We start from the raw sequence: 14,164 nt of genomic DNA on the forward strand, positions 1-14,164 counted from the left end.
TTCCACGGACTGGAATGCTTCCAAAGCCATCGCGAATCGGTTCCCTCCCTCTGCAGTTAGGTTAAAGTGTGCAAAGACTGTTACAAATACGTGGACTATCGCTCTAGGGAAACTATCCATTCTTGTTCGGAAGTTTTCTGCCGTATTTGTAAAAAGCACGCGCCGCATCCTCACCTTTGCTTCGTCCAACGAATTAAAGACCACCCCGAGCCTGACATGACCAAACGAAGATTAGCACTAGGGGGCGTCCCTTCTTATCTTTTCGTGTTTTATGACATCGAGTCGATTCAGAATAAACAACACGTAAATAAAAAGGGGGCGTTCGAGCATGAGCCGTTTCTTCTAATATCTCAAATTGTATGCCCCGCGTGTATCGACGAGCGAGACTCGAACTTCGATTGCGGGGTATGCATCCGCTTTAGCTCGCGACAAAAATTTTTTTACGGAGGAAATGTTGTGGGGAAGTTTGTGGATTATATCAGAACTCTAGCGGATATTAAAAAAATTTACTTATTCGCCCACGCCGCGAAATGTTATGATCTCCAATTCGTTTTCAAAGCCGTTCTATCAATCGACGAGACCTTTGTGCCCTTCGTGATAGTAAACGGGACTAAAATTCTCTTCTTTAACTGTTTTAATTTCAATTTTCTCGATTCCTATTCGTTCATTCCCATGGGACTCGCCGCGTTTAGGAAGACGTTTGGACTAGGGTCTTCCATGGATAAGGGTAGATTCCCTCACCTTTTGTTTAATTTTGTCGAAAATAATTTCGATCCCGCTGACCCCATAACCACTAATTATTCGACCGAGAAGGGGGATAAATTTCCTCCCCTCGAAGCGTACAGGGCTAACTATCTAGGGGTAAAGGAAAGAGCGGCCCTTCTTAAATGGCACGGGGAGCAAATATCCGCGGGCGGTCACTTTGACTTTCTAAAAGACGCGATTTCGTATTGCACGGCGGATGTCAATATACTCCGACTGGGATGCGCGACGTTTAGACGTGAATTCATGGAAATCTGCGACACTGACCCTTTCCGCGCTGCCATCACGCTCCCGGGCGCCTGCAATTACGTCTTTAGGAAACGCTTTCTCATTCCTGACACGATAGGGATACTCCCCCCCGGGGGGATGAGAAATAGGGACCGACAATCAACCGCGGCTTTTGAATGGCTCGCCTGGGAAGAAAAACGCAGGGGTATAAGAATAGTGTCAGCTATGCGGGGGCGGGAGGCTATGGTAGGTAAATTTAAAGTGGACGGTCTTGACGGAAATGACGTTTACATGTTCCAGGGCTGCTATTTTCATGGGTGCATTCGCTGTCAAGTTGTGGGAAGAGACAGACCTCTATGGTCAGATCCCTCACAAACGTTCAACCTCAGGTACCAACAAACAGTCAGGGTCGTTGCTCAACTCCGGAAACTTAAGAAAAACGTTATAGAGATCTGGGAATGCGATTTTTACGAGCTTCGCCGTCAAGCGAAGGATAAGGCGTTTTTCGAAAAAGTACGGGCCATGATAATTTCACCCCTGAATCCTCGAGACGCGTTTTTCGGAGGGAGAGTTAACGCGACAGTCCTTTACTACAAGACCAAAGGCGATGAACGCGCGTTTAACGTCGACATGCTTTCACTTTACCCGACTGTCAACCTTCTAGATAGAATACCCGTCGGTCACCCGAAAGTTTTACTAGACTCTGATGATTTACGAGATCTCGATTCGCTGGACGGGTTAATTCAGTGCCGCGTTCTCGCCCCTCCTAAACTTTTTCACCCTATCCTACCCATGCACTGTAATTCGCGACTTCTTTTCGTCTTATGTGGTACATGTGCACGTCTAAGATTTCAAGGACGGTGTCCTCATTCCGATCCCGAGCGGGCATTCGTGGGGACATTCGTTTCCGACGAACTGAAACTAGCCGTTTCCAGAGGTTACAAAGTGATTGAAATGTACGAAGCTTGGCATTATCAAACAACGCAGTATAACAAGGAGACCCAGGAGGGTGGCTTGTTTTCGGACTACATCAAGACCATGTACAAAATGAAGGCCGAGGCTTCGGGGTTTCCAACGGGGATCACTACCCCCGACGAAAAAAACAAATACATCTCGGATTTCGAGGACCACGAAGGCGTTAAACTCGATCCCGCTAAGATCGCGTTAAACCCCGGTAAACGTGCCGTCGCGAAGTTAATGTTAAATAGTTTTTACGGTAAGTGGGGACAACGGAATAACCTCGTAAAAACCGAGATCATTAAGGACCGAGAACAATTCTTTAAACTATTTAACGACCCGAATATCGAAAGGAAAAGTGTCTTGGCGATAAACGATAAGACGTTGTTTGTCAAATGGGAACATCTCAAGGAAATCGATCCGGCTTTGGCTCATGTAAACGTAGTTTTAGCCTGTTATACCACCGCTTTTGCCCGAATGAGGCTCTATAGTCACCTAGAGGCTCTAGGGGATAGTATATTATACCACGATACGGATAGTTTAATATATAGATCACGTGATGGCAATAAGCTAGTGCAGGAAGGAACCTATCTTGGGGATATGACGGACCAATTATCAGAATTTGGTCCAAATTGTCATATTACTGAATTTTGCTCGGGCGGCCCGAAAAATTACGCCTTCCGCGTACTCAACCGCGATACCGGTGAAATTAAGGAGGTCGTTAAGGCTAAAGGTCTCAGACAGAACTATTCCACTAGAAATTCTATCTCTATGGACTCGTTGAAAGGGATGCTCGGAATCGACGTAGACGCGCCCACTCTCGAGAAAGAAATCGAAATTCCCCACCATATTTGTCGGTTAAATGATCATACAGTGGTAACTGTAAAGCAAGTTAAAAAATATCGACCAGTTGTCAATAAATTACGCGTTATCGATAATTTCGAAATATTACCGTTCGGATATAAAGAATAATATTTAAAAAAATGACTAGTTCAGAATGAAAAAACATATCCTAATATTCGGGTATAACCCGCTTATAGAATGTCTGTAAAAGGAATTATTGATTAATTACCCTTATACTCGAAGTTTCGGTATTAACTGTTGTTTTATCCAACATATTCGAAAGATAAGTCGTTATGGCTTTAAAACTATTAACCTATAATGTAACCCATATTAGACGATAAGTCCCACTTAAAATGGCAGCATCAGTATTAAGTAAAGAACACCGCTAAACTCATATTTTTATTTTTACCCGAACGGTTTGTTTCTTAAATATCGATGTAGTTTAACTTAGAGACCTAATTTAATAAAAGCATGTTACCACTGTATGGTCCTTTCTCCGCTCTTCTGAGCGGGCCGAGCGGTAGCGGGAAGTCCGTTTGGATGGCGCGAATTATAAAAAATAAAGATGAAATGATTTTCCCCCCGCCGACAAAAATATTTTGGCATTATAGCGAGCGGCAAACACTTTATGACACTTTAAAAGACTCCGTAGTGTTCCGAGAAGGAGTCCCCAATCTCGATGATTACCCCGGTGAAGAAGGCGAACACATTCTCCTCATCGCCGACGATTTAATGAACGAGAACAATGGTCAAATCGGGGCTTTCTTCACGAAAGGCGTTCACCACCGTAATATAAGCTTCGTATTTATAACCCAGAATATTTTCCCAAAAACAAAGGATGCGCGCGATTGTTCGCTGAACGCGAATTACATTGTTTTGTTTAAAAACCCTCGTGATCAACTTCAACCCGCTATATTATTCCGTCAACTTAGAGGCGCCAATTACCGGTTCGCTATCGAGGCCTATCTCGACGCGACCAAACGCCCTCACGGCTATATTCTTATCGACAATAGGCAGGAGTGCCCCGATGACTTCCGTTTAAGAACGGATATTTTCCCCGACGAAACCGAAATGGTCTATATCCCTAAGAAAAAAAAGTAGGGAGTATAAAGTCAGCGGAGAGGAAGAAGTCCCTAACCAGTTTGAAAATGCCGGCCCTGGTTGCCGGACACAAAGATTTTCTCTCGGCCCTAGGTAGATCAAATTTTAAACAACGACGCGCTATTCTCCATCACGCTAAAAAACCCTTAATTGATGCTATTGCTGAATGCTGCGATAATACTTTGAAAGGGAATTTAAAGTTAAACCCTTGTCAGAAACGAAAACTAGCTAAACAAAAGAAATTCATTAGACAGGTAGCCTCTAAAAAAGTAGCCTGGCGTAAGAAGAAATTAATTTTAGTTCAAAAAGGTCACGGGATTCTAAGTATTCTCATCCCCACCGTTATTTCAGCCCTCAGTGGGATTTTAGGTCGTTCTTAAGGAAATAAAAAAATGTACGCTCAAAAGTTAGCCTTAGTCCCCCTCGACTCGTTAGGAAAAAATAATAATAATAATAATAATAATAATAAAAATGTTCTCACCCCTTCTCGAGATACCCCTCAATTTTCGTTTCCACATCCATTAGGGTCCTCCGTGGATGAATTAAATAATAGCATGACCGACGTACTCAATTCCAATCTTGACATTAGGGATAAAGTTAAATTATTCGAGCAGGTGTTCCACCGTTATCAAAACATTAAGGATATAGCGACGAAGCCAAAAAATAGAAAAGAAACCGGGCAAGACACGGCCTTCTTAAATCTCGTACCTATCCAGTTTAGGGCGAGTGCGAAGGACTTAATTAACCGATTGATTAGCTTAGGCGATAAAGTTTCGTGGTCGAGTGAAGGCGAGTTGTTTATAGATCAAACGCGCGTGCCCGGGTCAGATATCGCTACGCTCGTAAGTTACGCCGTTGGGGCTATAAATAGAAAACGAACGCCTCCCCCCACCGGTTGGAACGAGTTCGACGCCTTGTTCACGCCTACGGTATCATTCAAGAAAACCATCCCGCGAGTGAAGAAGAAAAAAATTACATTTTCGGCGAAACCTAGAAAAGCATCAGTCGTTCGGACTCCGCTCCAATTTAAACCCCGGGTCTTATCGAAAGGGGTTATCAATAGAGGCGCGAAAAAAAGGAAAACGGAACAACCAATATGGGAAGAGTTTCTAACCCCGAGGCAGTCTTGAAAAAAATTTATTACGATCCAAAACATCCCGCGAGTTTCGACGGATTGGAAAAACTTTATCAGGCCGTGAAAGACAGAGGTATCCCCCGGGAAACGGTAGAAAAATGGTTAACGAAGCAAGAATCGTACACGTTACATAAGACCGCCTATCGGAAATTTAAAAGGAGCAAGGTTTTTGTAACTAATATTGGCGACCAGTTTCAAATGGACTTAGCGGACATGAGAGACATTTCCGAACACAATTCCGGCTTTAATTACCTACTAGTATGTATCGATACATTCTCGCGACGCGCGTGGGCAGTCCCTATAAAAAGTAAGAAAGCCGAAGACGTAATCGCCGCGACCGAGAAAATATTCGAGGATCTCACGCCTCTTAAAGTTCAAACCGATAAAGGGGGGGAGTTCACGGGGAAAAAATATCAGGATTTCCTTAAAAGAAAAAAAAGTTAAATTCTTTACTAGCGAAAACGATACAATCAAAGCGTGTATGGTCGAGCGACTAAATCGTACGCTAAAGGCTAAAATGTATAAATATTTCACCGCTAATAACACGTATCGATACTTGGACGTCCTCCCTGATTTAATTCATAGCTACAATACCACGAAACATTCTACGATAAAAATGTCACCCCTAGACGTGAAACCGGATAATATCCTGAAAGTATTTAAAACAATTTACAAGGAAATCCCCGTGAAAAGCCGGCGTCAACCTAAACTTAAAATCGGTGACTTTTGTCGTATCAGCAAATACAGGGGGGTATTTGATAAAGCCTATCCCGGTACTTGGTCAAAGGAAGTCTTTAAAATCACCCGCCTCGTAAATTTAGACCCGCCCCTTTACACGATCGAAGATTTAACGGGGGAGGCAATAAAGGGACGTTACTATCAGGAAGAACTGCAATTAGTCGCTAAACCTCGACTATACAAGATCGATAAAATTCTCAAGTCTCGGAAACGCAAAAATCAGGTCGAATACTTTGTCAGTTTTGTAGGATATCCGTCGAACGCGAACTCGTGGGTCAAGAAAAAAGATGTATCTGACATTACCTTCAAACGCTAGCATGCCGGTTTACGCCGACAATACGATGGCCTCCTATACCTCAGCGTTACCGAAACCTGTCGAATTGGGGGGGTCTTGGGAGTGCGGACTAGCTGAGATAAATTACACTAGCGCGTTCTTCAACGTCCTCGAGGGACAAAACACTATCGTTTTCATGGTTGTCGACGAAATCCCTCCTGTCGAATGTAACCCGTCTCCAATCGAAGTCAAGCAAAATGAACCGGAGACTAGCATCGAAAAAAACCTAGAGCCGCCTCAAGCCGATCAACCTACTTTGGGAATAACACTTAAAATTACCACGCCGGGGGAAAAAAATCCGAAAGGGAAAAAAACGGAGCAGATTTTCGATGTCGCCAAAAACGGTGAAACTCTTACGGGTGAAGCTCAGATCGCCGAATGCGCGGCTCAGCCTAGAAGACCCAGAGGGACCTCCCACGTTTATAGGGTACCCATAGGATACTATTCTTCTATCGAACATTCAATTAAGATAATAAACGAAATTATTAAAGATATGAAGACGTCTCTTCAATATAACGAGATCACTCGCCGAGTTCGAATAAGCCCCTTTCGTCATAACGTACTAGTGCAATTTCATTTTGGTCTAGCCATGACATTGGGCTTCGATCCCGGGATTCAATCTTTGGAAAGGGGTTACCGGGGCGTTAGACCGGCCCTTATAGGCTTTAAAATCCCCCCTCAACTTTACGTTTACACTAATATCGTCGAAGATCAAATGGTGGGTGACACTCTCGTTCCTCTCGTTAGGATTGTCCCCGTAGAAGGCTCGTTGGGGGATAACGTCGGGAAAATATATGACGTGCCTCATTACGTGCGAGTCTCCAAACGCTATTTCGACACGATCCAAGTACATATAATAAACCCTCAGGGGAAACCGGCGCCATTTGCCTTCGGGTCTCTGACGGTTAAACTACATCTACGGAAACAAGATGCCTAAGCCGGATGTCCTCGACGCGCGGGAGTCCTGTCCGTATAAAAATTATTATCTTAACCAAGCCCAAACCGGGGGGTCTAATTTCTATCAAGGAGCGGCTTATCAGAAAGGACATGGTCTCGGAAGTCTGTTCTCGGGGCTCTTCCGCTGGGCCTCCCCTCTTTTAGTTAGAGGGGCGAAGTATATAGGAAAACAAGCGTTGGGGGTCGGCAGTAAAATTCTCAATGACGCCGTTGCGGGGGAAAATATAAAATCTTCGGCGAGGAAACGTTTCGGTGAAGCTCTAGAAGGGATTACCAGACAAAGCGGTTCGGGGCGGAAAAAGCGTAGGAGAACTAAAACGAGAAGCAAGAAGAAAACAACGAGCAGGAGGAAAACTAGAAAAAGGACCGTTAAAAGCAGAATCGGGACAGTAGCTCGTCGGAAGTCCACGAAACACGTTCGTGACATTTTTTCCCTCAACTAAAAAGAACCAAAATGTACAAAGTTGAAGCCTTGAAATCGGAATTGGACCTGTTCTCGGTCACCCCCGTGCAAACTAGCGTCGAAAGCGCGACTCCAACTTTCTATCGACCGATCTCTACGCTACGAGATGATTCCCAAATTGCATTTTGTATCCCTAAAAGCCCGGAGTATACGGATCTCGCGATGAGTCTCCTTCACGTTAAATGTAAAGTAACGCGGGAGAATGGGGCTAATTTAGACCCCGACGTTAAATTATCAACTTGTAATAACCTAATGCATAGTCTCTTCGATCAAATTGAAATTTACTTGAACGACAATTTAATCACGCCCTCGGCAAGTCGATATTCATACCGAGCCTATTTAGAATCGCTCTTGAACTATTCCGGCGAGCCTAAAACTTCTCACCTGACTTCGTGTCTCTACGCCAAAGACGCTGCCGGAAAGTTTGACGATATAATTACCAACTCGGGGAGCAAGATTCGTCAAGCAGCTATTAAGGATTCAAAGGAAATTTCCTTAGTAGGGGAAATATACGCCGACCTTTTCAACATTCCGAAATACCTTCTAAGCGGGGTGGAAATTAAAGTTCGACTTTCTAGGAGTAAAACGGCCTTCGTCCTTATGGGAGACCCCTCGTTAAACGTGGGAAATTTTAAGATCGCTATAACGGACGCTACTTTGGAAATACGGAAATGCAAGATAAGTCCTCAAATCATTCTGGCTCACGAAAACGCTCTCTTAGGTGCCACCGCGAAGTACCCCTTTACCCGAACCGAAGTGAAAAGCCACGTACTGCTCACCGGCGTTTCAAATACGAGTCTCGACAATGTGTGGCTGGGACCGCTCCCTCAAGGCGTTATTATCGGCCTAGTCTCGCATACGGCTTGCGCGGGCGATTTTCATAAAAATCCTTATAACTTTCAACCATTCGGGTTAAATTTCTTATCTCTCTACGTTGATTCGGACGCGGTTCCGAGTAAACCTCTCCAGCCCAAGTTTTCCCAGAATCAATTTGCCCGTGAATATTACACCTTGTTTACGGGGACGAATATACACTTTAAAGATGATGGGAATAATATATCGCACTCAGAATATCCGAGGGGTTATACTCTATATGCCTTTGATATCACGCCTGATCTTTCCGCAAGTGACAACTCTCATTGGAACCCCGTAAGGCGGGGACAGTTACGTATCGAGTTGGGATTCGAAACCCCGCTCACGGAATCGGTTTCGGTCGTTATTTACGGGGAATTCCATAGTTTAATGCAGATAGATAAAGATCGCAACGTGGTGATTGATTATTAAAATGAACACGTTAGAAATAAACGAGATCCTCGGGCATTTACCCGGGTATCAAGGTGCCTTTGCTTCCGATAGACTCCCCGAATATATCCCTTCCTTCCCCGCCTCCCTGGTCGTTAACCTCGATCCTCACGACGGGCCCGGGACTCATTGGGTAGCTATTTACCTAGACGCTTTCAGGAGGGCCGGGTACTTTGACTCGGCGGGTCGTCCGGTGACCCTCCCCACGATAAAAAAGTTCCTGAGAAAAAATTCCTCGAAAATACTCTATAATAGACGTCGTCTACAGGCCGTGGGAAGCAAAGTTTGCGGACAATACTGCGTGCTCTATCTGGAACATCGCTATAGGGGGCGGAGTTTGACCTCCTTCGCTGATAGGTTCACGAGGAACCAATGGAGTAATGACAATCGCGTGGAGAACCTATTTAAGAAGCGGATTTAACTTACCTTGAGTCAGAGGGGGTATCAGCCAACAGAAACATCATGGAAAGACCGCTGGTAGTTGTCGATTTTGAATTCTTACTCGGCGCGAAATACGAACCGGTCGTTAAAGAAGTTGCCGTCGCGTTCGTCGGGGAGTTTCCCCTAGTTAAAAGTGTATTCGTTAAACCTCCGTACCACGGTAGCGGTCTTTCTCACCACGTAGCCCGGCAAAATCAATGGGTCTTTACCCATATCAACGGTTACCTCTGGAACCACGGCGATACCCCTTACATCGAGCTACAACATCGGCTCAAGGCCTTAACCGAGGACTCCGAATTCGTTTACTGCAAGGGAGAGGAGAAATGTCACGTCCTCAGGAAACTCATCCCCCAAGAGGTGATCGAACTCGGGGAAATCGGTTGCCCCAAGGCCAAGGACATCAGCATCGGCCAGAACTATCGGTGTCGATTTCATCGACGAGGGAGCCCGACGCTTCTCTGTGCGCGGGAGAAGGCCTGGCGCTTTGCCAAGTGGTTGGAGACCCATCACCAGACGGCTCCCTCGCCGCTCTTCGAGGAAGACGAAGGATTCTTTTAAAACTTTTCTTTATAAAAAAACAATTATTTTTCGAACTCTTATGTTTTTAAAAAACCATTACGTAATTTTCTCAATTCGCGCGCGTATTTTCATTTCGTATCATTTTTCTTATATTCACTGTTATCATTTTTTGTAATATCTTCCTTTGCGTTAATAAATGTTTCGTTCGAATTTATGTTTTCTTATTCAACATACACGCCTAAACTCGTTTTTTTTAAACGTCTAGTACCGGATCATTCCCTGGGTCATTCCCGAAGTCGGAGAAGTAAGAGGTAGACGTTTTTTTCTTAAGATGAATTTTGAGAAAAACAGAATCGCTAGTTTCAAGGGTTTTCCCTGTAAGTTTCTAAACGTGAGGGAGCTAACGAAAGCGGGTTTTTTCTAAGTCGGTCACCGGGACAGCGTAATGTGTTTCTCCTGTCAGCGTGTCGTCAAGGACTGGACGGCCGACGACGTCCCGTTACTAAGACACGAAAAAGAGTGTAACTTTTGTCCGTTCATAAGAAATGATTTTTCGGGGGATGTCCCAGCCCTGTCGATGGAGCTTGAAGGGTCAAAGCCGATGCGATACGAGATCGCGCGAATTCGTTCCTTTACTAAAGGATTTAATAATAATTATATTAAGAATAATAATAAGGAAGGTTTGCCGATTGATCCTTTAAGGGAAGCTAGGCATTTATCCAAAGCTGGTTTTTTTTATACGAATTTCAAAGATTGCGTAAAATGCTTTTCCTGTTCCGGGGAACTAATGAACTGGGATAAGGAAGATAGTCCGTTCGAGAAACATTGGGAAAATTTTCCTCATTGTAAATTTCTTATTTCAAGGGCAAGAAGTGGAAATGTAAAGCATTTTATAGCCGCTGAGGATATCGTAGAAAAGGACAACCAATTGAATTATTCGACTTACCCCGAATCACGATTAATATACGATTCTTTAAACGAAATAGTCGAAGTCTTAGATGAAGGACAAGGTCTAGACATGCCCGGGGAATAATAGATTTCTCCCGAGGAATTCGAGGGGGGCCGAGTGGTAATAGACTATTTTTAGGGGGGGTCGTTCACCCCTCAGCGAGAGATGGAAAGAGGGATTTACCCCCGCCTCGGTTCTAAGGATCATTCGATCGGTCGCGGACGAAGGTGATAGACACCATTTTTACGCGGCTTCCGTTAAAAAAGATGCATTTTGAGAAAAATAGAATCGCTAGTTTCAGAGGGTTTCCATGTAAGTTTTTAAACGCGAGGGAGCTAGCGAAAGCTGTTTTTTTCTACACCGGGCACACTGATAACGTCATGTGCTTCTCTTGCGAGAGGGTCGTCAAGGGGTGGATGACTAATGACGTCCCGTTGCTGAAACATATCGAGCAGAATCGCTTATGTAAATTCGTAAATGACGAGAATACGGGGAATGTTCCCGTCCTAACACTGCCGAAAGACGATAAAGAGCAGACGGACGAGACGGAGCTAAATCCTATGCGCCATGAGCTTGAGAGAATTCGCTCGTTTAACAAGGGATTCCCTGTTAATATCGTAGATGGTAGAGCCTTAGCTCGGGCTGGGTTTTATTATTTAAATTATAAAGATCCTGTTAAATGCTTCGCGTGTGAGGGTGAACTTATGGCTTGGGAAAAGGCGATAGTCCTTTCGGTGAGCATTGGAAATATTTCCCCCATTGTAAATTTCTATTAGGGGAAGAATGTGGAAACGTAGTTCATTTTATAGCTGACGAGGATATTGTAGAAAATAACCAGCCACCTTATTCTTCGACTGCCGAGAAAGCCATAGTATACTGTTTTTTAAAAGAGGTGGTTGACATTTTAGAGGGTGATAAACGGAAACGACTGGAAACCAAACATTTTTGCACAATCGGATAATAGTTTTTGGAGGCCGTGGGAATCTCTCTTTTCCCTAACTTTCTCACGGTTTGAGAAATTCCTTCATTCGGGGTCTCTCTCCCCCCTAGTTAGAGATTTTCTCCCCCTGGATTTTAGTTCGGTAGGAATCATTCGATCGCTAGTTTACGAAGGTGTCGGACTAAATTTTTAACTTCCTCTAAAAAAATGAATACCCTGGCGAAACGAGTCGCTAGTTTTAAAAAGTTCCCGGTGGAATATATGGACACTCTCGAACTGGCTCAGGCGGGCTTCTTCTTTATCGGGCATAAGGATATCACTATCTGCTTCTGGTGCGACGGTCTGGTGCGGGATTGGGAGCTGGGATCTAACCCCTTACATTGCCACACCGCCTTGTTCCCCGAGTGCGTGTACGCCAAGCTCGAGTTCGCGAAGCTTCAGGAGACCTACGATGCCCAACTAGGCCCTATGAGGTATGCGGACGAGCGGTTGAAGACTTTCACCAGTTTCCCGCTAGAGAAGCCGTGCCACATGGAACTCACCAACGCGGGTTTTTTTCTACACAAACTTTACGGACTGCGTGAAGTGTTTTTTCTGCGGTGGTGAGATCGGAGATTGGGGTGCGGAAGACGATGCCTTTCTGGAACACGGGAGACTATTTCCCGATTGCAAATTTGCAAAAAACTATTATTGCGGGAACGTCTTTTTAAAATCATTCATGCTCAACATCGCGTAAAATTTGACCTCGTTCCCGTAACTTTATTTTTCCTCGATGTAGAAGATCGAACTAACTATTCCTTATTAAATAATTTCCATTTTAAAAGAAGAATCTCCCTACTTAATAATATTTTACAGCCTATTTTATTAAAACATGTACAGAAAAGTGTAATAAAAAATGATTTAGTATAATATTCGTCTCGTTATTTTTTTCCAATACATTTTAGTTAAAAAAAGATAGGTAAGTGGAGGTATCCATAAAATGAGGTGAAGTTAGAGGGCTCCATAATTTTGGATCTATAAATTCGGTGGCTCTATAAAAATCGCTCCATAATTTTGCTTATCTATAAAAAATTTGAGACCTTATCTATAATTCTGGTTATCTATAAAATCGCTCTATAATCTTGCTTATCCTTGGCCAGGCCTATTTCTCTAAAAGTCGTTATAAATTTGGAGGGCGAAAGGTAATTGCACAATATATTTTAATATTTTCATTATAAAATTTCCGTTTGCCATTATAAAATTTCCATAATAAAATTACGTTCAGCGTTTCTTTCAGAAAATTTTCTTCGGGGGTGCCGGTATACAGTGGCGAGCGTAGCACTCCCTGCACGCCTGACAGTGGCGTCGGAAAAAGGGGAAGCTCCGGGGGGCGGTAGACTTTTTGATGCCTGAAAGAAACACTGATTACGTTAGTCATTATAAAATTACGTCTGCCTTCCGTTTGTAATATATTCTTAGACGTTCCCTTGGCAATTCTGGTGCGCGACCGCTTACAACCACCAAATAAACCCGCTTTCCTACTCAGCCGACGGCTTGTAAAAAACCCGTCAAAAAGCAAGCCGTTGATTTCAATACTTATCCGGCCCACAAAACGCCCGTTAAAAAGGCAGCCGCCCCTCCAGCAAAGTAACTACTTTTCCCGTTAATGAATTTCTAAAATATGGAATTTTTTATTAAATAACGTTATTCTAAAAGGAGAAACCTTTCGGAAGATCTGGAGTTTAACGTCGACAGTGACGACGAATTCGACAAATTGAACAGTTGAAACCCTTCACTTTAATGTCTGGGGAAACTGTGATGAAATTAAGGAGAGGAGTAGTTGAGGTGGAGGAAACTGGCAGTGGTGGTATACCCATTGAAGTTTGATAATTTGAAATAAGAGTGTAAATAAATGTGTATTCCAATCGTAGAATAAAAATCTAAAAATTCGTAATGGTTTTATGTAGTCTTTACCTATCTACAACTTTTCTCTAGCATCCCCTCGGAGCGCGAACGGACAAAATTTCCACCAGCTCTCGCTCTGTCTCTCTTCTGCTAACGCCTCTGACACCCCCTCTAGCGCCCCTACAATCCCCCTCCACTTCTCTACAAAACGTTTCCGTACAACTCTCTCCTATCCCCGTCTAGCGCCCCCTACCCTCTCCTCTCGCAACCCGTGACTCATACCATTCCTCTTTCTCTTGCGCCCCCCCCCCCCTCCTTTGAAACTTATTAACGGACGGACGGACAAAACTTTCCCATAGAACTCGCTGCTAAGAGAGCTACGCTCAATTAGATTTTAGTTTAAATTACTCATGATCCGGTTCAAATCAAATAAATTGAAGTGATATGAATTGCCGATGAAGTTTAAATACAAATAGTACTCAAACTCATGTCGTACGATCTGCGTCCATAGGGCTTGTCGGTGCGGTGCACCGGGGCCCCAAAGCTCAAGGGCCTTAAGGCGGATGCACACAAATCGCGTCGCTTCACGTGATTTAAATAGAGTAGAAGTC

The 14,164-nt window shown here is 43.9% G+C and overlaps 3 protein-coding genes across 3 annotated transcripts; all 3 read left to right on the forward strand.

Moving 5' to 3' along the window:
* Positions 1–717: 717 nt before the first annotated feature.
* Positions 718–6,080, forward strand: LOC149949672 (uncharacterized). The gene is made up of 3 exons (XM_090169448.1): positions 718–2,800; positions 3,443–3,577; positions 5,848–6,080. The coding sequence occupies exons 1-3, from the start codon at positions 718–720 to the stop codon at positions 6,078–6,080; spliced, it is 2,451 nt and encodes an 816-aa protein (XP_090025574.1).
* A 1,429-nt stretch (positions 6,081–7,509) lies between these two features.
* Positions 7,510–8,802, forward strand: LOC149949673 (uncharacterized protein F54H12.2-like). Its single transcript, XM_090169449.1, has one exon. The coding sequence runs from the start codon at positions 7,510–7,512 to the stop codon at positions 8,800–8,802; it is 1,293 nt and encodes a 430-aa protein (XP_090025575.1).
* Positions 8,803–10,225: 1,423 nt separating this feature from the next.
* Positions 10,226–10,813, forward strand: LOC149949674 (baculoviral IAP repeat-containing protein 7-B-like). Its single transcript, XM_090169450.1, has one exon. The coding sequence runs from the start codon at positions 10,226–10,228 to the stop codon at positions 10,811–10,813; it is 588 nt and encodes a 195-aa protein (XP_090025576.1).
* The last annotated feature ends 3,351 nt before the right edge of the window (positions 10,814–14,164 follow it).

Source organism: Leiobunum rupestre, chromosome 3 (genome assembly GCF_980474605.1).
Source record: "Leiobunum rupestre chromosome 3, qqLeiRupe1.1.hap1, whole genome shotgun sequence".
Classification (NCBI taxonomy): Eukaryota; Metazoa; Arthropoda; class Arachnida; order Opiliones; family Sclerosomatidae; genus Leiobunum; species Leiobunum rupestre.